Genomic DNA, 25,377 nt, shown 5'->3' on the forward strand with positions numbered 1-25,377 from the left:
CAATATGCGTTTTTCTAATACATTCTAATTTTATGATCATTCCTTTATAGGTAGACATTTAAATGAGTGCAAAGGTTAACAGAGTGCTAATTTTAGAAAAATACAATATTTTGCATACACAGAATGGAATTTTTTTTATGAAAAATACAAAATTAATCTTATACTTCAGAAAAAGTATGAATAAAATTTTAAGCATTAACAGTATATGTTTTTAATGAGAAAATTATTGCATAGTTTTGCATCACCAAAGAATATCACATTCATATATTTTCGTTATGATGCAATTCAAGCACATATATTGTAGAAAATAAAGCAAAAGAACTCGTTCACAGCCTTATATTTTATATCCTTAAAAAAACATGCAATTAAATTATGAGCATTAAATTTTTTAAAAAATGATGAATTTGTCAAAAATGTTCTAATAAAATTACTTAAATTACAGAAAATGTATAATATATACAATACGCTTTTTTAATTTATTAAAATTATAAATTTTTTTAAACTATTATTCCTTTCTTGTTATACATTTAAATGTATGCAATGGATAACTGAATGGTAATTTTAGAAAAATACAGCGTTTTGCAAAAACAGAATAATTTTTTTTTGGAAAAGTGTAAATTAATTTCCACATTTTAAATTACTATTAACCTTTAATGAAAAAAAAAAAATAATAAAGAAATAAAAAAAGTAGAAAAATGAGAAAAAAAATCTGTTTAATTTTTATTCACTGCAATTAAATAAGAGAAAATTCTAGCACAGTTTTGCAAAGCAAAAAAATAATACATAAATTGTTATTATGCAACTTAGACATACATTACAAAAAACAGTAAAAGAGTTTATACACTGTCTGAGTTTTTACATCCTTTAAAGGATATGTAACTACAAAATATGAGCACTTAATTTTTAAAGATAAACATTTTACGGAAAGTCTTCTGGTTAAATCATTCAAATCAAAAGCAATGTATAATGTTCTTACTTTCTTATTCATAAAGACTGAAAAGAATAATTAAATGCTAAATTTAGAAACATTAATTATTTTGTAAAAACAGAATGATTTTTTAAAAGTATAAATTAACTTTTAAAAGCAAAATGGCAAACTTTAATTAAATGTGCTTTATAATTTAAAGACAAAACGAAAGAAATAGAAGAAAAAGTTGTTTAATTTTTATCCACTGCAATTAAATAAAAATATCTTTTATCATAGAAGAGAAACACCATCTCTAATTATCATCACAGACACAGCCATCTTTATGTCTAATGGTTTATATAGATATTCTTTTTATTTACACATAGTACCATCTCATATGATCTAAGTGTCTTAAATTTACTACCCTTGAAATTATGAATAACGATCCAAAGTGAAAATCATCTAGCAAAAGGTGATTTTCTTACAAATCCAGATAGTGGAGGAGGACCAATATGATTGGAACCTGGAATGGCAGAAGAAGCTTGAGAATTGTTGGTAGCTGCCATGGTTGGAAGCATGTTATTTGTATCTGGTGGTTTAAAGATACTACTTGGTATAGCAGGTGCGCTTTCTGCTGGTATGCTAAATGTTTGATTATAATCAAAACCTTTCTGAACCTTCGCAGTATTTTCAGGTACACCCATTAAAGATACAGAATCCAAAGATGTACTCCTATCAAATGATTCTCTAGGTTGAATAAACGATCTTTGCTCTATTTGCTGAGTAGATATGACGATGCCTTGCATGGCATATATCTCTCGCAGTATCATCAGAACAGTATCTTCCGAATCCCTAGGAGAGAAAAGTTATAATATATAACAGATTGCAATCATAAAAAATGAAATGGAAAACGTCAGGTGAAAAATTCATTGTAGCAAAAAATATCAACAATCATATGAAGAATTTAAAGACTAAGACAATAGATAAAAATTTAAGTAATAGAAAAAAATAACAGAAAAGTAATATAAACATTTTGATTTAAAAGTATTGAAAGGTAATCCAGTAAAAATATACAATATGAACAATTTCAAAATTATTAAAAAATATACAAAAAATAGTTTCAATTAAATAAAGAATTAATAAAACAGAAGTTTACAGGTTAGATTCGTCCTATTTTTTGAAATGAAGGATTATCTAAAGAGAAGGTTGAAAACGGTCTCGATAATGAATAATAATGCTATATAGTCAGCAATAGTAAAATAATGTGTAAAAACGGCTAACCAGTAAGTGGCATGACTTGTAAGAGCAAACACATAATCATTTAGAGCTTCGATTGGTTTTTCTTGTAGAACATAATCAATTCTTCTACCACCATTAAGCAATCCAATTTTAATGTCCTCTGATGAAGCTTCTGTTAAAAAAAATTCACACAATAAATATTATAAAAAAATATCAATCGCAAATCAACAAAAGTCAAATACAAAATAGATAATACAATCAAAGCTGATAATTATATTTTTCTTCAAATTTTGCGCACAAATGTTAAAAAGCATAAGGAAGGTTTCAGAACTATTAATTAAATAGCCTGGTTTATATTTATGAACAGTAAGGATATAATTATCCGCTTTTCCATATGCGGCGTTGCCTCCTCTCTCTTCCACTCCCAAAGAGTTAATTGGCGAATTTTGATAGTAAAGCCCGCTGAAGTGTTTGGACCTTCCTATTGGACTCAGCAAGAAGACCGTTTCTTACAACGATAAAGAGCCAATTCAATTTATGCAAAATAAATTGTCTCAGTTTATTGAACCCCTTTCTTCTGCATTAAAAGCTTGTACATTTTAGAGATATATATAAAAAAATAGAATTTGGTCATAAATGTTGACCTTTCTATTTAAAGAAAATATTATAAATACTTAAAATTATTTTAATAGTCACATTGTAGAATTCGCAATGTTTAATAAAATTTTGCACCATTCTTTTAATAATTTATTAATTTAAGAAAAAATTACCTTTTGCTAGCTTTCAAAAACTGCTGGATGCAATCGTTATTTTTCAAGAATCTATGACCTTAAAATATTCTAGTTTTAATTATAAATAATGTTAAGCGGATTCTGTGTATTATAATATTTTATATTAAAAGTACTATATTTAAATTTGCTTTAAATTTGCATTTATTTATAGTATCTTCTTACATTAAATATATTTCTACTTTCGCACATGCGATGTTCACATTTTGTAGTCATCACCAGGTGATTTGATACGAAATGTAGCCTTTGTTATGTTATATGTATTTGTTTCCTTCTAAATTCTCTCAAATTTGCGTCCAAACAGCGAAGCAAAGAAAAGCTTTAATTTAGAAACATGATAATTAAATGTTCAATTTTTATTAATAAAAGACATGAAAATATTTTCATCCTAGGTACAGCTGGTAAGTAAATATATATATCGAAAATTATCAAATACATGATACAAAAATTTAGATATAGAACGTTTTAATGTGAATAAAATATTAAAAAAAAAAGTAAAAATTTACATTTTATTAAATAACCTTAGAAAGATTATGTAAAGTCTCTTTTCAATTATTGCACTGTAAATTTTTAATAATTGTAATGCTCTAATAAAGGCAGGACAAGGGAAAAATTGCCCAAATTAAAGAATGAGATGCTAAAATGAAACAAATGCCATCGACTATGTTATCTATATCTTCAAGTTTTGGTGATTTCGTGATCTCTAATTTCATACTTCAAATTAATGCTAAAATCATAGCCTTAGTTTCATTTAAAGAATAATCATAATTTACACATTAATTATTCAATAACATTAAAACACAAAACACTTTTTTCTTTCCAAAAACACATTTCAAAGGAAAAGGAAGAAATTCAAAATATTTCTTCATATGCATCAACCCACAATTGCTGATATATACCAGTCTTAATTTTATTTTTGAATAAAACGACAGGAAATTTTAAAAAATACAATTTTGGTTATTTATATCGAAATGGCTTTTATAAAAAGGCTTTAGAAAATTCTAACTTATTGGATTCGTAAAAGAATGGTGTAAAGTATTAATAAGGTGAAAGAAATAATGTTTAAATAAGACACTATCATGGGCCATTTTATCCATCGGGAGAGAAGTGGTTATTGATTAGAAATTAATTACTCATTAATGTACGTCATTCTAGATGAAATGTAGAGCAAACAAATATAAATTATACTTAACGAGAAGATTCAGTTAATATATATTTAGTTTTATAGATAGGTTTTTAAGATATTTAAAGATAAGTTTAAAAGATAGCCTTAAGTAATAAATTGCTTCAGAATACACAGCTTATATAAATGATGCATGATAAATAAATTACATTTAAGAAATTCCCAACTTTTTTTTTTTTTTTTTTTTTTTGCAATTTTCTAATTTGTTTTACCTGTACGTTATATAATTGATAATTTATAACGTAATTTACGTACGTAATTTGTATTGATTTATAGAACTGTAAAATTTTGCTGAAATCTACTTTGTTTCTTTTTACTTGACTTTTCCCCCTTCAAGACAGCTCAAAAATTCCAAATTAATGCTTTAATAGAGTTAATACAATTTAGATATTTTATCAAATGGTAAAAGATATTTCAAGCAAATGAAATTATTTCGTTTGCTATTATAGAAAACCACATAACATTGGCAAGTGGACAATATATAAATTTGAATGAAATAAAAAAGTAATAAATAAGTATCTTGATATTAATTCATGAAACAAAAATAGATAGCCTCACAACGCTCTGAAAGCATTGGCAGGATCAACTAGAATGGTCGCGCATATACTATTACAATCAAGAGTTATTCATACACACAGCTGAAAAATTCAAACATGTATTCCTACAGAAAATCGTGTATCTCAAATATAAAAATAATACAGGTTTGAAACTAAATATGGAGTTCGGATTAATTACAATCTTATACAAATAGATTATAATAATCATACAAGATTATTAGCGTGTTTTGTATACAAAAGAAATCAAAGTGCAAAAATATATCTTTTGATGAATTCACTGCTTTCTTCATATAGCTATACATAATCACTTCATCAAAAAAGACAGAATTCTCAGATTAGTCATAAAAGAGATGATAACTTTCATGTTATAATTATTGAACAAAAGAGTGTAAGTATATATAATTAAAAAATGTTACAAATATATGCAAATATTTACATAAAAATAAATAATTTGCCACAAATAGGAACATTAAAATTTTTAAATTAAAATACCTTGTGTTTCCACTGTCTCTGACATTTCTTGCTCCACCAATTTATCTACTTCAGCTTCTAACATTGCACTTGGAAAAGAGTGATTTTTTGCAAACTCACTCAATGAGTTCCATGTATAGCGCATTGTATCCATCAGTTTTTGTTTTATTTCACTGGCTATCTTGGAAACATTTTCTCGGATCTCTGAAAATGATTTTTAAAAAAAAGTTATAAAAAACACAATATAACAGAACCTGTTGTTCAATAGCAATGCAAACAAGTGACTTCATCTTCACATTTTTAAAAAGTAAATTTAAAATAACCACGAGATGAATAATTTCGATTTTAGACACTTAGTTTTCCCAAAGAGCAGGAAAGAACTACATTTTTTTCTCTGAAAATCTACTTTAAGGATATAAAAGAATTAACAAAAGAGAGCAAATATTTTCAAAACATCGACCTTCTTCACGTTTCATTCTTCATTTTATAAAATGGTAAATAACGTGCAGTATTTCCTATTAAGAAATGCTAATAGATAGACTCATCGAAAAAATTTAAATTTTAACAATTATGGTAACCTAAAACTACCCGAATTTTTTCAACATATTTTCACCCTATAAGTACAATATTAATTAATACTATTAATCTTTACTTCAGAATTCAGTAAAAGCACTTAATAGTTCACTGTGGCAAATTATTCCTTCAAAATATATTTAAAAAAATAATTCTACATACATATTTTTATAAATCATTTCATAATTTCATAATAAGTTTGATATAATAGTTTCTTAAACATTCAAAATAAGTTCGATTTCATAATTTCGCCATCAAATATTGAAAAATATAACGCTAAGCATTACACTCAAAATCAGTACCAGTCCCTGAGAAAACAGGCTGAAGCACTTAAGTTGATTACACAAATATAAATGATATTTTATAATCCACAATTTTTTATATCAAAAACAATTGAAAGAATAATAGCAGAAATGCCAAATGAAAAATTGCTAATAGTTAGATTTTTATTTACATTTATTTTGAAAAGATTTTTTTTTATTTAGATTTATTTTGAACTAAAAAGATATATGATTATTATCAACAAAGAATTTTACATGTCATAAAATTACTTGTAAATAGACAATGTAAAGAGGAAAAATGCTCTTGAAATATTTTTTTGTTCCAGATCAAATTTTATTCCAGATCAAAATTAACACATTGTGATGAAAATCAGTATTATAATTTATCAATGAATAAACAAAAAAAGAAATCAGGCATTCATGCACAAGATATGTTTATAATCAGAAGTCTTAGAGTCCAGACAAACAACATAAATCAAACAACTCATAATTTGTTTTGTTATCGATTGTTTTGTTAAAACATCAATCAAATTAATAGGTTCATAAAATTTTAATAAAAGTCGGTGGATTTCTATAACCAACCTACAGGAAAGAAATTTAAATTTTAAAAAAGTAAAACACAATAACGAAGTTTTTATTTTATTTATTTATTTTTTTTTTCTTGATTTCATTAATAATCACTGAAACAAATATCATATCATATGACGTACACATAATTAAATACAGAAAATTATTTTCTTGAGATGAATGTGTGTTATACAGGAATATATATTTGTATAATATGAACACATTTTTAATACTATTTCAAGTTATTAGCTGACTCAGTTTTTCAACAAAAAAGATCAGAAGTATTTTTTATTTAAAACATACAGTATGAAAAATTTATTTTATAATTTCATAACATATATTTTACAAATAACTATCTTTTAAATATCATTAATTATTTTGAATTAAATGAAATATTGCTTTTTTTCCCTTAAATAACATGTTCATTTTTATACAATTATTTATTGCTGTCTGCTTCGTTTGGTTCAACTGGTGGATGCCTTGCATTTAAAATACGTAATAATAAACATAATAATAACTATTTTAAAACAATTTGGAATTTTCAAATTTTATTAAATTTACTAGCCTGCTTGATTACCATCAATAAGATGGGTGAACTAGGTGGCTATCAAAGGTGGTTAGCTAAAGATTTTTCAAAGAATGCAATAGAGGAAATTCATATTATACCTAAATGCATCCGCTTTCTTCCTTTATGATGTGGAATCAACACAGGTTTTGCAGAAAAATCTGGATCAATTAAAGGTTCAATTCGAAAAGCCTGTAATAAGGAAACAAATACATCATCTTTTTTTCATTAACATTTTAAGAGTTAAAAACAACTATTTAAAGATTAAATACTTACCACAGGGTCATACTGCAGACAAAAACACCACATAGGAAACAAAAAAAAAAAGGAAAAAATAAAAGATCAGTGAATGAATTTTTTCAAAGAAAAAAAAATCTCAACAGAATCTAGTTACTCTATTCTACAATCTAATTTAAATCATTTAAGGAAAGAAAGAAAAAACAGTGCAGCAAAAATTATAATTACCGGATGGAATATATGGAAGAATGCAGGGCAAGTAGGGAATTTAAAATTTTCACTGATGGTATCATAACCTCGAACAGCTAAAAACATCGAAATCGGAGAACCCAGTGCAAAAAAACAAGCAGGTTGAAATTTCAGCCTAAAGCAAAATATCACAATTTTTCAAATTATACAAGGATAGTAAATGAGAAAAATGTCACTATAAAGATTATACAATCATGATAAAGCAGGAATCATTTTTTTAAATTAAAAATTTAATCTAGATAAAAAAAATTACGCATTCATGATCAAAATATTTGCATAATATAAGAGCAGACTGATACAGAAATAAATTTTTAAATAAGCAGTTAATTTTGAAAAATTAATCATTAAATCTTGCTCAAGCTTGAAAGCGAAATATATAAAGAAAACATTAATAAAAAAAATTTCAAATAAAAAGTGGCTTCTGCAAAGAAAAGAGAACTATTTTAAATTCAAAAAGCATTTTAATATTTTAGCACTAGGAAGAAAACTTTAAAAGAAATAAATATATTGGAAACATTAAAACATCAAAAGATAAAATTAATAAAAGCTTGAGAAGAAATCCATACTGGTCACTGTAAACAGACGCAGAAAAATGTTTGAAAAGTAAGATTGTTTAAAAATGTTCATAAAAAGAAACAGCTTTTTTCTGTTTCAGATATTAAATGTACAAACATGCAATTTCATTCATAAAGAAAGATTCTATGCATACATGTTTCAATATCCTTACTTAGAAATAAAATAATATTCTTAATTTAAAAATAACTATACATAATATGTCTTTTAAGTTTTTGGAATAAGATATTTACTAAGAAAATCACTCATAATATTTCAATTTTATCTTACCATTCACATCAACACCGATAACTTATAAAGAAGATTTGTAACAGGAAGATGATATTTAACAATTTTAACTGATAAATACAGCAGAACAAAATATTTTACAGTAAACTCTCGACTATCCACGATGTTCAGTGATCAAAATTTAACTGGAAAACTTCAATAAAGAAAAATGTGTTTTACAAACAATTAAAGAAAAATGTGTTATAAAACACACACACGGTCCATTTTATTTTTGATGAAAAGTAAATCAACAAAATACAGATATCGACTGTTTACCAATTGCATAAGTATGGCATAATAATTGCAAGAGCATTCTATATAATTGTTCAAAAAGATTTTTTGTGTTGATATGTGTCCTTTTTCAGATTATCAAAGGAATTCGCTCATCCATGGTTGCTATACAACCCAATCTTGCAGATAAGCTGAATATTACTGTACCTGTTTTATTACACAAGCTAAAATAATAGCTTGCTTTATCATACATACTAATATAATTTTAATAAAATTAAAAAACTGTTTGTAGCAACAAACTACAATGATATGCTTTAATTTTTTTATGCACTATACTTTTATGCTGTGCATAAAGAGAAAAGAAAATTTATTATTTTTTTATATCAGGGAAATTTATTAAAAAAATTGTTTCCCCAAGAAATGCACCAAAAATAAATTCAAACTAGATTTAATAAATACATTCTTTCGGTTATAATAGCTAATTTTTTTATATATAATTTATAGAAAATATTGAAAGTTTATAATAATTTAATGATTTGGAATATGTCGCAAACAATAATTCAGCAACCAAATAAATACAAAAATCCATCGCATATTTTAAAGAAATTACAGATTTTTAAAATTAACATTTAATTATAATTTATTTATTATTATGTATGAAATCTTTGCAGAGAATGGAAGATTAAATTTTCAATATATATTTGTAATAAATATAATTAATGTAAATATAAATTTACATTACAATCTAAATAAAATAATTGAAGCAAGAATCAAATATTCTCAAAATGGTCAACAATTTCTAAAAACTAATACAAAGTATCAAAATAATCAATATAAAGCAGCAAATAATTAACACAAAAACGCAACACAAAGTTTCATACTTTTTACATTTTCTTAAAACATTCAGAAAATTTTGTGTTACCTAGGATAAACTATTAGAGCCATTCCAGATTGAACGGCTTGTGCTGGAAATATCATTGTATTTTTTTCCATAGAATTAGGTAGGGCTACATCAGATTTGTTACATTGTTGAGTACTGCTGCCTGCAGAATCACCAGAAACTTCTTCGTTGCTTGTTTTCTATAAAATAAAAATCACACTAATAGGTATCTATTAAATTATGATCAATTTAAATGTTATTTATAAAGCAGTGCTTACATTCTTATTAGTAGCCACTGCATTAAGAAGTTTCTTTCGAGGCCCAACTGGAAGACCAAGACTTTTCAAATCATCTTCAGTTAAAAGAACCTATAAAAAGGGAAAAGCTTTTTCTGTGTATTTTAAATTTTAACTAATTTTTTTAAATGTAAAGAACTATTAAAGCCCGTATTTAATCAAGCTAAATAGGCAAAATAATATTCCTCAAATTACCATCAAAAGTTTTTAAACATGACTTTCTTTTTGTGGTTGTTATATTACTGTTGTAGGAGAAAAAAAATTACAACAATAACTTGATCCTCCCTCGAAAAAATAGTTTAGATAACATTAATAATAATGAATTATAATAATCTTAAGCTAAAAATATGGTTGTATTTGCATACAGAAAACTATTACACAAAGAGAAGAGATTATGATTAGAGAAGAACAATTATTATTATTTTTTAATTAAGACCAACAATGTGCAGATGAAACATAATACAAAGTCATATTTCAAAATAGAACATTTAAATAAAGAAAAAGAAACCAGAACAAGGTTACATTATGAAATATGTGAGGGAAAAAAGGTAATGCTAACATCTATTAACATATAAATAAAAGATATTTTGGTTAGATTCAAGAGCATAAGAATCAAGTTCATATATTCTGCTTAATGGACTCCTCTATAATATATCAGGTAATGTTAATATGTAGTCAACAAGAAGCTTCAAAAGTCATCTTTGTTTAATCCTCCAATATTCTAATTTTTGTAATGAATTAGACATACTAATTAGTTCAGAAAAAGCTTCAAAGCATTAATAAATGCCTATATTTTCACATGATAATTTTAAAATATATAAATCTCTATACTAAGCACAGCCACAACTTGTTTCTTTGGGAGGGGAAGGGGCTTTCACGTAATTTACGTACCTGCAGATAGATTTAACTACTTCATGATGACAGTGCAATAAATGCTAATATTATTAAAACAAATTAATATAGGTGAAAACTGTGTTAACTGTACAATCATTTTCAAAAATTATTATATCACTTTATTAATAACCAAAATAAAGTATTAATATTTTATTTAAAAGCAAAGATCAGACAAATTTCATGTTATTTTGATATATTTGCAGCTCATAAAATAAAGAAAATATATCTACATATTAAATTCATTCACAAATGATGGCAGACAGAGTTGTAAATTTAGTCATTCACATTTCTTAGAATTTTAAAGATTAATATCAAATACTAAAAGATATATAAGTTAGGAAAATATCTACATTGAAAATAAATTAATTTTACTTCATTTAAAATTTTCTTGCTGAAAAAATGTGTCTTTTGCATAATTATAAACAGATATTTTAATGGGACAAACGAAATTACACACGTTTAAAAGTACAGCTTACCAAAGTTTCAAAATCAATTTTTTCTGTAGTAAAAGTTTCAGCATAATCATTCAAATCAAGGGATTCAAGCAGAGATTCAAAACTTTCTTGTGGTTCACAGATATTAGAGGTTAAATCAGCACTTTTACAATGGCTATCGACTGTCGTTGCTTTCTCGCTTTCCAAATAATCTTCCTTTTGACATGGAATCTCACATCCAGAAGTGTTTTGGTTAGCAAGAATATCGAAAAGAATTAAAGAGCCTAAAAATAAATTATAATTTTTCTTTATTTTTAACTTGAAATCTATAACAATAAAAACTGAATTGAAAAATTTATAGTTTTAATTATATTTACCTAAACTGTGACCAGCCACAAACACTTGTCCAGAAAAATTGGGATTTCTTGACAAAAAGAGCTCGTATAAATTGTTTAGTTCACATGCTACAGTATCTATAATGGATTGGCAATAGGATGGTGTGCTGTACAGCAAAATATCGATTAAAGTATCATTAGTAAAATGACGAAGCTTTGGTATGCTAGGCAAAGTCACCTTTTGCATTCGCCTGAAAATTAAAATGGATTTAAAATGCAGATTTGGATGAAATGTTATGAAGTATTCAAAACTTTACAAAACAAAAAATAATAATCCATATATAGTTACCGATCAAGACCAACATCACTAGTGTGTAGCTTAGCATGCCATGCAACAGGAAGGAACTCAACTCTTCCTACCAATCCTTGATCTACTTCATTTTTAAAATGAGTAGCGATCAATTTATTGGCTATGTCACGGAATCCATCCACTGAAAACACAGAAAAACTATTAGGAATATAATTAAGAAAACCTAAAGAAATCAAAAAGTGTATTCTATTAAATTCTCATACTACAAAAGATTTCATTTAATAATTACCACATTGCGAAACTGTTCTAAAACGAAGATCACAAAATGATCCAATTCCTTGAACAATAAAAACGAGATGGTCTATATTAGATGATTCATTTGGCATTATTTCGAATCCATCAGGTAAACCTCGTTTAACAATTTTTGGACTAGCTTTAGAATCCTATAATGTAAGAATATATACATTAATTAATAATCACTGAAAAGGAATGTAACAATAAAAAGAAAATGAAACTAAGCCAGACAACTCACAGGCAATGTAGGCCAAACTTCCAATTCATTTTTATAATGCAACATCACTTGTTCATTTTCAAAAACAAAACTTCCCACTCCAGGGACATTGAATCTTCTTTGCCATTGCCCTGAGCTAACACAGTTATAATAGTGTTGCTATAAAAAAATATCCATTTATAATACAAAATCAATAATTTTTATGCCAAATAATACAACCTTCATTTCATAAACAATTTGCCAAATTAATACCATTAAAAAAATAATTTTTTTTTAATAAACGAGAAAAAACGGCAAACTTCAGGACATTTTAGACTCAAGAAACTATTTCTGCCATCAGATTGTAGAATTTAATTCAAAATCCGTTGAGATATAAAATACAGCAGAAAAAAATGAATATATATATGAAAAATTTAATTTTCTTTTTTCATTACACTAATAAAATTTAGCACAAATTTCGGAAAAGCAGTAAATTAATGATTTCAGATCTTGCATAAATTTCTCCATTATTCAGTGAACAAGTAAGACAACAAAAGACATTTCTTAAATTCAAAGGAACATCTAAACACCACTGTATCTGAGAATTACTCTTAATTTATCTACTAAACATATTGATTTCAAAAATCTGAATTTTTTTTTCTTAAAAGAACATCATTGTTTCAATTTTGTTACAACAAAGACCATTCTAAGATTGAAGTTTCTAGGAGAACTGTAACAAAGTTTTTAATATTTCTTCTTAAGATTTTTACTTTCTTTCTACAGATTTCTTAAAAACTAAATAAGATGAACAGATCTTCTTGAACAAAAGTATTTTAAATGTCATACCACTATCGCATCTTCTAAACAGGCAGAACTATAAGAGTTTCTATCTAATGCACTCTTTGATGAGAGCAAAATTTACAAAATGATTTACTAAGAATTTAAAGGCAAGATATATGACATCATTCTGAAATTAGAGCACAGTTTATCATTATTATTTTAAGAATACTTAGAACTTGTGATATTTTAAAGGTGTGGGATTTCTGAGCGTGTTACACTACTTAAGGAATATATTAGTAACAGATTTTAAATAAAGAAATGGTAGGAGGCAGCTATTTCCATCTTAAAATTCAATGCCAGTTTGAAACAAATTAAAGGTTTCTGAAAAAAAGAAAAAGAAAAGTTGAAATCAACACTGAATATTGTATTGATACAAGCGATCATTAAAGTTTTAAAGAAATAAATTTAAAATACAAATAAAATATGGTAATGAAACAGTTAACTTTTATTTTCATTCACCCTTTCAGAAAATTTATGACTATTTCTCGTATGTAGTAATATTCCTTCATATTTCTTAAAAGAAAAAACTAAATTCTATTCAGGAGAATAACAGTAAAATCAGCAGCGATTTCATTTGGACTTCTAGTTTTAAATAATAAACAAGTGTGGAAATAATATAACATGTGGAAAATAACATAATAATAATATGTGGAAATAACATAACTTTTGTGAATAGATTTTCAAAAATAACAGTTTCATCAATTTTATCAATTAACTTCAAATACTGAAGGAATTTTTATATTCAAGGGGAAAACGAAAATAAAAGCAATTTACATATTTCGAACATTTATATCTAACATAAAAACCTAAATTTTATTTTACTAATAAATAATATTACTTCAAGAATCGTTGCAGTTTCTTCTGTATATGGTCGAAAACGTGATGATGTTCCATTATGGTAAAACCAAGTACCTCGCCTAACTGGTAGATCTTTAGAATCAAAGTAAACAGACTTCTTGATTCTTTCGTGAATATACACATCATATCGCCCACCATCAGTATGGACAACAGAATTGTCACCTAAATATATTTCATATATCATAAGTAAATATATTTTCTCCAGCATAACTGATGCATAAGAAAAGTATAATAATAATTGATAAAAAAATTTCAAATAAATATCATATCATTACAAATATTCAGTTTAAATATAATATGCAAATATTTAATCGTTTGAAAAAAAAACTCTTTTACTCTCCTGGATATATTACGCTATTTTCCAATACATTACACTAACTAAATGAAAAGTGAAAAACAAAATGTTACGCCCACATATAACTTTAAAACATCAAAATGCTGAATTCAGAAAACTTTCAGAAATTATTTGCAATTATGTTCAAAAATATATTCTATGTTAACTTTATTCATTTGGTAATATAAAAACTAGCACCATCTATTGAAAATAATACAAAGAAAGAAATAATTACCTTTTAGAAAAGCAGCTTCAAGTTGTTCTGAATCCATTTCACTGAATCCATACCACACTTCTCTGGATTCTATAGTATCTTCAAATAACCAATGTGGTTTTACAGGAACATAATATGAGTAATTTTGATTTGGAATGCTGGAATGCAAGGTATTTTGAAAAGTATTACTTTGAGTCATTTGAAAATACTTGGAATCATGAGAATGTGTAACTGGAGCAGCATAATCATACGAAGGTAAAGATCCATGTATTTCACCAGGTAGTTTTGCATACACATTTGGCACATCTGAATGGCTTTCCCCTTTTAAAAAATGATTGAAAATAATGATTTAAAATTTGATATAGATTTTTCATTAATCTTATATAAAAATATGAAAATAAATATATATACAGTAATTTATATTTTATAGAATTGATAGGAAATATGACCAATAAATGATATCAATACAGAAAAAAGCAAGCACAAAGATTTACACAAATGCTTATTGTCATAGGACCACATTACAGGTGGTAAATACCACCATAGCATTTGTTTCCCTCAATATTCATTAAACACATAATACCCTAAACATCAAAGTGTTCCATCAGATTTCCCAGAAAGAAAATGAACACTTTCAACTGCTTCACATGACTTGGCAAAGAACTAAGGAAGCTTGACATGGGAGCTTCATGCATTCATACATGAAATAATACCAAAAGATTTAGAAGCATGCACTTCTTTCTCAAGAAGAAAGTTTCTAAAACAAATCATCATGATGGATGTTTTACAACTGTTCATATTTGTCTCATTAATTTGAAACGAAGCATGTTTCCGGAAGAATTCCAAAGACACTTTTACATCCACAGATGTAGTTCATTGTATAACAGTCTTCTGCCTGTGTTATTCACTACTTCTTCCTTCTGCAGCATGAAACAATGAATGAAATTTGGTATTATACAAATATGCAACAAATGCATGTTCTTAAGCATTAGGCACTTATAAATTAATATGGAAGCCCACTATAACGCTCGGCCAAATATATCACAAAAAATTCCACAGGAAATTAATGATTTGATAACTGAAACTGTGCCTCATTTTTTTATAGAATTTCTTCATCAAACTATCTTTTATTCTCTACTTGAACCACTTTTTGTCCAAAGTATACCTTGTAACAATACAACAATATGCAGGGCACGTGGGACTTCATCATATCAGAAACACTAATTTTTATAAATCTAGCAAGAATAAATAACTTTGTTTTTTATAATTGCAAATACAGCATTGATACTGCTGGAGATAACATTCAATAAGCAAACATTTTTTAGTTTCCTTTCATTCATTATATTTTCGTATACAAAACTTATTTAATAATTATCATATTTTAAACTAAATGTTTAGTCATAAATTGCTGAATTGAAGAATTATCACTTAATTAATAATAAAATATTCCAATTAATCATTGAATCCATTAATTTACAATCGATATCAAATAAATACATGACCATGACAACTGCATATTAGAGAAAGATTAACTACTGTAAAAATAAATGTTTTGAAATATGAAAAAAAAAAAAAAAAATCTATATTCAATATTCATTATAATTTGTTTACATTCTTGTTTCCTTTGGTAGTTAATAGGGTCTTTTAATAATTTTTAAAATGATATGCACCAAAAAAACATGTCCCTAATCATTTGTCAAAATATGATTCCAAAATTACATATTGTTATTTGTATTCATTTATTACAAGAAAATTAAGAATAAGCGAATAAAAAATCTTTCCTTAAATTTATTCTTTTACATAAATAAACATTGGATACACAAATTGAAAGTTTACTTCTTTACACTCAATACATGAACTCAGATTTAACAAAGACCATTTCATTATACTGTTCTTTTATATGTTTAAATTAACAAAACATTTAATGCCATGAAAAAGTCAAATAATGTGATAAAAAATACTTCATCAGTATTATTTTATTATTTTTTAGAGTAACTGGAAAATTACTATTACGCGATTTGGAAAACGGTTTTATGTATGAAATATAATTTCAGGATAAATAGATATGCATGAAATATAATTTCAGAGGTATATTAATTAGTAAAAAAAATTAATATTGGTTGCAAAAATTTCTGATGTGACATTTACACTCATCTGCCTTTTTATTCAATGAATCAATAAGCAAACAGAATTATATTACATATAAATATCTATTTAATTTTTAATGATATATTGAAATCTACTTTATTATTTTATTTCACATTCCCAGTATTTAAGTGAATTCATTATTCTATCGTTTATCCATATTTTTTTTCAAAATCATACAATTTCAGTTGATTTATTTACACTGCATTCGACCAACTTTTCAAAATACCTCTTTTCACAATTACAATATTACTCTAAAGAGGCAAACAAGCTCCATTTTATTAAATGCATCAACTTTCAATCCAATTTATCTAACAAAAAATTAGATACAATTATATTATTATCCATTTAAGAATTGGCCACACTCGACTCAGACATGGGCATTTGTTGTTAGGGGAGCCCACTCTCCAATGTTCAGATGCCAATGTCTAATGACAGTTTAGCACATTCTTATAGAATGTCTAAATTTTAATTCTTGATGAATCGAATGTTTTCATTCTTCTCGCATTACTTTACAAGCCATCCTTCATAAAGTGCCTCATCTTTTATTGAACAGGAATTTTAATTAACCTTTTAAAATATGACCACGCTTATTTTTCTTATGGACCTTATATTTGTATATACTTTATGGTTGATGTTTCATAATTAGAAATGGCTGCTGTGCTCGGAAACCCCATCAAATCAAATCAAACCATTCATGAATTCCTTATTCTGCATTATGTGTTCTATTTTTACAAAATCATACTTTTATAGCTGATTTATTTATGCTGCATTCACCCAACTTTTCAAAAACATCCCTTTTTAAAATTACATTATGGATAAAGGACTAGCCTTAATTTCCTGCAACCTTAATTCAATATGTGTAGAAACAATTACTTTCAAATGGTCACAAAATTGAATCTGTTTACTTAAATCGGCAGCTTGATTTCTTCCTGCTTTTAACACTTTAATTAATTTGAAATTTAAAGTGTTATATGAATGTCTAAATAACAGTCAAGTAATATCCAAAGAACTGTTTTGTTTTCTGGCTCATTTTAGCAAAATCTCTTTTTAGCCAATCCATTTGTTAAATTGCAAAAACTTCAAAAAGGAAATGAAAGTGCCAGATTTCTTAGCTCTTTCAAATTTCACTGTTTATCTGCAGAGTTACTGAACAGAAATAGTGAAAATTTTACACAATAGTGTTTCAGTTATTCCTTTTTTGACTATCATCAACATTTTTGCATATGCTTATTCCTCAATTTTTAAGATATAAATTGAATAATTAAAATTATAGACCCTTATTTTGAATTTAAGAATGTAAGTTCCTGATATATTATGTAGCAGTTTAATGCAAAACAAAAATTATAGTAAATAAAGTAATTGATCCATTGTATTTTTTTAAAAAAAAGACAAAATTCATTTAACATTAGGAATTTGCAATTTCATAAATTCAGCATTAATATCTGCTTCCATAAAATGGCAAAAATTTCAATTCAAGGTAATTTAATTAGAGAAATTTTAGTTCATATCCCAAATAGGACATTGATGTTAAAAAAAAAACAAGTTAGAATAAATTTTAATATGAAGATGCTATTTTTCCTAAACAAAAGAAATGCATGCACTTGCAGAGATCATTTTTCTAAGATGAAAGAAAGTTTTAAATTTAATAAGTATTAATAATATGATTAGCTACTGAACAACATGAAAAATTTGAATATTTTTTAAACCAGACTGTACAAAGAAAGTATTGATATTAAAAGCTACACATTTTAGCTGCCACTGAATATATTAAAAAGCAGCACAATTTTAATTGGAAATATTAACATTTTTGACGTAAGAAATTTGACAATCACTTCTAGAAAAGGCATCAAATAATAATTACCAATTATCTCCACAAAAGAAGAATACAAGCAAAAAAAATAAAAAAATAAAGAATCAATTTATTAAATGACTGTGGATTAATTTAATTCAGCATTTTGGAATTTAAATAATTTCGGAAATGCAATTTTCAACGGTACTAACATTTAATTTATGCATAATTTGCTTTATTATGCCAACTAATACTGCAAAAATTTTGTTAAAATGACTGAATTTAATAAATGTAAATTATGAATTAAATAATATCACTAATTTCAACAAACATTCCAATATTTAGAATTTTATATCGACTTTTAAGGAATAAAATAACATATTTAATCGAAACACAAATTCAAAATGCAAAAACTGATATCTTACCAGGTACAGAATAAAAGGCTGGAGCTGATGCTGACTGCAAGGAATAGGCTTCAAAATCAGTACTCCCACTAACGGATGGTGGAGCCAATTCTGTCCTTTCCACATGAGAACATTCAGAGGATTCTCCACCACTATGGCAAGACTTGGGAGTAAAAATTCCAGTTTCACTTCCTACTGGTTGGCTGGATATCCCTACCTGCGAGTCAGGTGGAGGAGGGCCAATTTGTGAAGAAACAGGAAATTGAGAATACACTTGAGGAATTGTAGATTGAGTAGACGGATTTGATGTTGATTTCCGCATAAGCAACGGCTGCTCAAGTTGACAAATAGATTTAGCTACAGGTGCACTGGATTTGGAAGATTGATCACTATTATCAAACCCAGAATTTGGAGTAGATTCACGACTTTGAGTATCTGGGAAATAATGCAAAATAAATGACCTTAGGATGAAAATATAGTGAAAAAATGGGGAGGATGAGAGTTAGTCATTTTTAATGGTAATTTCTCTATAATGAACAAAATCTAGACATCTCTCTTGCACATTCTACTTTGTGTTTTACTCCTGTTAGCAATAATTCCTGGCACTTCTTAAATCAATATTTCTTATTTGATATTTCACAACTTGAAAACACTTTTTTTTTAAATTGCTGGGAGAAATTCTTCACAAAGGCAAATATTTAGGCTTCCAAACAAGTTTTCCTTTCAATACATCACAACATAGCTCAAATTCCGATTTTCTGCAAAATTCTACAATTACTAATGTTCTCTCAAATGTCATTCTGTATATATGTTTATTTATTCTTAATTCAAAATCAAAATTTTTCTGTATATAATTATAAACACATAATAATAGTTTAATATATTTTCATTATAGGTATTAGCAACAAGACATATTATAGAACAGAAAAAACAGCTATATAAGATTCTTATAAATAACTGTACTCTATGAAATGAAATGATTCTATAAAAATCTATATAAAAAAAATTGCATAATGAACATTTTGATGTCACAATTTTATATATTAAGCAAAGCAAAAAAAAAAAAAAAACCATTAAATCTTTTTTAATTTATCTATGTGATACATATTCCAAAAAGAATATTAAGATATATTATTGTTGACTTAGACCTGTACAAACCAAATCCAAAAACGCTACTTTTCAGAAAAAAAAAAAAAACATTGTTAACTGCACTTAAAAATTTGACGCACAGAAAAAAAAACTTGGCATAATTAGAAAAACTGCTTCTTTATTGAAAACGGAATTTAAAATAACACCCAACGAAATAATACACATGCTATAAATCAAAATTAAAAAGTTAAGAATAATTCTGATTTAAGCCAGTGATATTTGCATAATATCTATAAAATATCATCTTCTTTTATAGTACAATTAAAATTGGCTATATATATAAAAAAAAAGATTTATTTTTACACTTAATAAACAATTCTAAATAAGACTACACTGTATTTAAAGAATGATACATCTGAAGAGAACTTACATAGCAACTTTCAAGTTTCTATACGCTGTTAATTTGTTCCCCTTCGTTATAGTTAATATATTAATCATAGAGAGTGTAAGTAGCATTTATGATTCCCTCCCTCTCTCCTCAAACTGTCATTAGTCGCTTACCACATGTAAATAATGCCTGGGATATGGCATTTTCTATTCTTGTCATATTAAGCATTAAAGAGAGAAATATATAGCACCCTGTTTCTCTAATGACAACCCGCCCCCAAAAAAAAGTTTCGAATAACTATACCCAAACTTATCACTATTTGCTCCTCTGGAAGAGTGTACATCTGATTAAATGCTTTTGTTACTCAAATCTATTAATACATTCATGGTGGCCAGCATTTCTGCTGTTTGAATTTCCCCGACTTTTCCAGTTTTTTTAAGAAATTTCATTGACATTTTTCGGGTGTTTCCAATAACTTCAGAATGATGTCGACTTAGTTTATTCTCTTTAATTATTGCACAATAAGTTCTTAACTTTATTTGAAAAATTGTTCTAAATCAATGTAAAATAAAATTTATTTCTCAGAAAAAAAACATAATTTTCACCTACTGAATTTCAGATAAACTTCAATTATGTAAAAAACCATGCCTTTTTTTTTTTTTTTTTGCAAATATATTAAAAAATACTAGATGACACTGTTTACTATCTAGACCAACTTTTAGATAACCAGTCATATTTTGGAACTGCTCATCGAATTTACTCACAAAAAATGCCGTACATTTTTGTGGTGTGCTTAAAAATGAAATGATTTGTTTCCTTCCAATAGGGCTTCCCTTATCCATACTGTTTACCAACACAACAATCAGAGCTGAAGAATAATTTTACTAACAGAAAAAATATCATTTACAAATGCAAAATGAAACCTCTGCATCAAAATAAGAAAAATTCTTCAATGAAATCAAAATTGCATTGACTTTTAGCTTGCCAACTATAATAATAAAAAAAAAGGCTGGCTTAATTCTTAACCTATAAAATACAGAAAAAAATGGAAAATTGGCCCCTATCAATATTTTTCTTTCATAAAAAGAAATATGTTTTAGAGTTATAAATTTTAAAAGAGATAGTACTTTTGAATTTTGTAAATTTTTGTGATAAACAGTTTCATATATATCAAATCATATAAAAAAAATGCTGCCCTTTTTTAAAAATTATTTTTGAAAAAATTACAAGAGGCATGTGTACCAATAATACATCAAACAAAATAATTCTTGTGTTTAATATCATTTTAAAATTATAGAGCATTTTGTTGAATGTATGGGGAATTTTAAATGAACACAAAATTTAAAAAAAAAAAAAAAATGTTAAAAGAAAATATTTGTAGTAACATTGATTTGATGTGTCCACAGCAACCATTCATATGAAAAATTTAGTAATCCGTCTTCATAATGTATAAAAACAAACAAAAAAATACCTTTTAAGTAAATAATAGCAATAATGTCCAATACTTCATAATTCAACCAAAAGATCTCCAAGAAGAGGGGAAAAATTGTCATTTTGAAATATTTGATTAATTAAACAAGTATTTTACAATTATAATAATGGGACAATATTTTACAATCAATTTTGAATATGAACACCCAAAATTCATACTTTCGCTCTCATAACACGTGGTATGATCGATTTGACGATTAATTTCCCATTCAATTCCGCTCAATTTGACAATCCCTCTTTTGAATAAAAGACATCTATTATTTCTTTTAAATAATAGAGATCCATTTAAGCTTAAAATCTTAACAGTAATAAGAGCTGGGATTTAGTTAGGTTGCCTTTTCCTACAGTACAGAAAACTATTTTCGCTAATTATACCGATAACTTGTCGTTCCGAGAAAAAAAAAGCAAACAAACACTTTTAGCAAAAATAATATATAGTCCTTACATATTATGCAATAAATTAGATATGGTGGTTAATCTTCCTCTTCCATAGTCTGTTTTAGACCATCAGTAAAAGATTGATTTTCATTAGTTGCCAACAAAGTTTCATTCTACTTATGAAAAATGCCAGCAAATTATCATTTTCGATAAAATTTACCAATTTATAAAAAAAATTTCCAGTTTTATAATAAATTTCCCAGACTCTTCCTGACCTACCGTAATTCCCTGACGAATTTCCTAGTTGGCTAACCGCTCTGACATCATTAACTTGGTTTTAAGTTCTTCCATTATGAAATCTGGTGATTTTATGCATATCATTATGCTTGGATGTTATACTTCTAATCACAATATTAGCTGAGATAACAAAGTCCATAAGCGTAAAACCATTATTATTCGATTCTTTGTGTAGATTGTAAATTTTGGTAAACAGTAAAATTTTCATCTTCACAAATTCTGCATTAAAATCATCCATTACAAGCTTAATATCATTTGAATGGAACTTGACATAGGTCCTGTCAAGATAATCATAGAATTCATCCTTCTCACCATTGCTTTTATCCTCAATGGGGACATGAGCAAAATTAAAAATTTTTGAACTTGAAATTTTTTGTATAATCTTTAAATAAACATACAAAACAATTCAAATTATTAACATAAAAAATAATATAAATTAAAATGAAATGTATTGCACTTTAACAAAGAATTAAAAATTCAAGAAATATTTAACAGTATTGTATATTAATAGATTATAGTCTACATATTCTTTGCTTCATTTATAACTTGTAATCATCTACTCATTGATTCTATTAATTTGTAATCATCTAATTATTGATTCCATTAATTTATGGCACATTTCTAGTTTTAACCATAGTTTAAGATAGGTTTTAACCATGCTTTCCAAGAACTTGCTTCAAACTATTTTTTTTTATGTTTTCTTTGTTTGCATAAACAAAAGATGCCACAAATTCTCAACAGAAGTAAAAGAATGCTTTCAATTGATTATTAACAATGTAAAGCTATAATTTATAATAAAGGCTAGGCATTTAAGGTTGCTGTCTTCTTGAAAATAATATGCATCAACAATTTTCAAATTCAATGCACTTTAAAATAAATTATCTTATAATATGTTAATATACTTGTTTAGTATTCCTATACCTTCAATAAAAGACATTTCTCCAACTTCAATATAAGGAATTGATTGAACTCTCAAATCCTTAGATGATCACCACCTATCAAGTTTGACAATTGGTCTTAAATTCTTTAATTCAAGGGAAATACACAACTTCCAAGGCACATTTTTTTCACCAAAACTAAATATATTATATAAACTTTTATCAAAATACAACATGTTATTTTTTTAACTATTGGTTTATTGTCATAAGCATTGGTAAAAATACGTCTTTTCGTGTTTTAACAAAACAAGTCGTGTGCCCTTCCCTCCACTTTATTTCCCCTAATGAAAAATAGGATTCGTTTTGTAATAATCATAAACATATTGAGGGTCGCATTTTCAAATATTTACACTGTAAAGTATATTTTGAGTAATGTATGCATTCTCTAATGTTGATACAACATTAACAGCCAATTCCCAAAAACCTTTTTTTTTTTTTTTTTTTTTTTGTCAACTGTTTAACAATGTTCCTCTTTTGTCACTATTTTAGTTTGGTCTTGTTTACAATTTATTTGTACATAAACTTTTCTCTTCTTTATTACTAGCTTAAATTTACTTTTTTCTCAGCAGTTTATATAACTATCTTGATGAGTTTTCCCAAATTTCCATACAAATATCATATGCATTTAGTGCTAATTGTGACAAATTTTATACCCATTTCAAACTAATTGAGACTGTCAGGGAAAACAAATTATTCGATGATTATTTTAAACATTTGAAAAGAATACAAGACTTCAAATTTACTGCAAATTTGTATAAATTGAACATTTAACAACTAAAACGATTGTAATTGCCATGAATCCAAACAAAATGTAATTTGACAAAAAAGAACTATTTTAATTTTTTAAATGCATTTCTTTTTAGAGAAAAGGATAATTATTTGAATAAGATATTATTGACTATTATTGAAATAAGATACTATTTCAAATGATTTCATAACTATTGCTTTTTACAGTTATTTAGGCAAAATAACACATGTATGCAAATACTTTTTTTTTTGTCATAATATTTATAACATTTTTTGGGTGTGTGAGTGAAATTTCTCGGCATTACTAAAATTCAGTAATATATCAAATTAAAATTCAACGGTTTACATTAGGCTGAAGATTTGTATAAAAATGCATAAATCGGCATATTAATTCCAAGGTTATGCAACATTATGAAAATTTCAAGCATTATGAAAATTTCAAGCATTATGAAAATTGCAACATTATGAAATTTGTTTTTGATAACAAAGCATTCTATGAGCATCACACCATTATTCGATAACATAAAATAGTGTTTCAAGAAAAATACAACTTACAAAATTGAATCATTACTATAAAGGCTTGGAATTATGAATTCTTATTTTTAATGCATTTTAATCATCGATGAAAATACAATAGTTCAACAGTAATGCATTATTCTAACAGACAGGTTTTTTAAACTCAAACTTCAGTTGACATTTTTAAATAACATTCATATGCACGCATCATTGCATCATCAGCAAGTTACAAGCGAAACTAACATATTTAACATCTGTAACAATTATGAAGCTGAATGCCGAATCATGCGTTTTACGGAGACATTACAAAATATAACAGCCATTTCAATGCACCACATTTCATATAGTGACACGACATAAAGGTCAGATTAAAAACATTTCATTTGAGTTGGAACATGAAATTTCAAAATATGTGCTTACCATCAGTTTTTTCCACAGCTACCGGCATTAAAAGAGGGCTTGAACTCATTTCGTTAAAAGAAAGCATAGAATTTGGCAATTGCAACAGAAGAGATGACTCATTCTGCTGCATATTTTTACTTTTGCCGTCCATCAGAGCTCCAACTTGAGATATACCTGGCTGTGCAAAATCAAAACATGAAAGAAAAACTAAACTAGA

The 25,377-nt window shown here is 26.4% G+C and overlaps 1 protein-coding gene across 1 annotated transcript; it reads right to left on the reverse strand.

Annotated features, from left to right (window-relative positions):
* Positions 1–559: 559 nt before the first annotated feature.
* LOC129960244 (phospholipase DDHD2-like) lies at positions 560–25,377 on the reverse strand. Its single transcript, XM_056073508.1, has 17 exons — positions 25,179–25,377; positions 18,936–19,349; positions 14,595–14,894; positions 14,006–14,187; positions 12,370–12,507; positions 12,127–12,280; positions 11,877–12,018; positions 11,570–11,778; positions 11,235–11,476; positions 9,847–9,936; positions 9,611–9,768; positions 7,597–7,732; positions 7,408–7,419; positions 7,233–7,323; positions 5,167–5,349; positions 2,189–2,318; positions 560–1,759 (listed from the first exon to the last, which is right to left on the reverse strand). The coding sequence occupies exons 1-17, from the start codon at positions 25,309–25,311 to the stop codon at positions 1,366–1,368; spliced, it is 3,108 nt and encodes a 1,035-aa protein (XP_055929483.1). The 5' UTR covers positions 25,312–25,377; the 3' UTR covers positions 560–1,365.

This window comes from Argiope bruennichi, chromosome X2 (genome assembly GCF_947563725.1).
Source record: "Argiope bruennichi chromosome X2, qqArgBrue1.1, whole genome shotgun sequence".
Taxonomy (NCBI): Eukaryota; Metazoa; Arthropoda; class Arachnida; order Araneae; family Araneidae; genus Argiope; species Argiope bruennichi.

Coding starts and splice junctions, on each gene's coding strand:
- LOC129960244 (XM_056073508.1), bottom strand. CDS start 25,311: ATGGACGGCAAAAGTAAAAATATGCAGCAGAATGAGTCATCTCTTCTG. Junction 2,319..5,166: donor AGAGACAGTGGAAACACAAG/GTATTTTAATTT, acceptor TTTTTTTAACAG/AAGCTTCATCAGAGGACATT. Junction 1,760..2,188: donor ACAAGTCATGCCACTTACTG/GTTAGCCGTTTT, acceptor TTTCTCTCCTAG/GGATTCGGAAGATACTGTTC.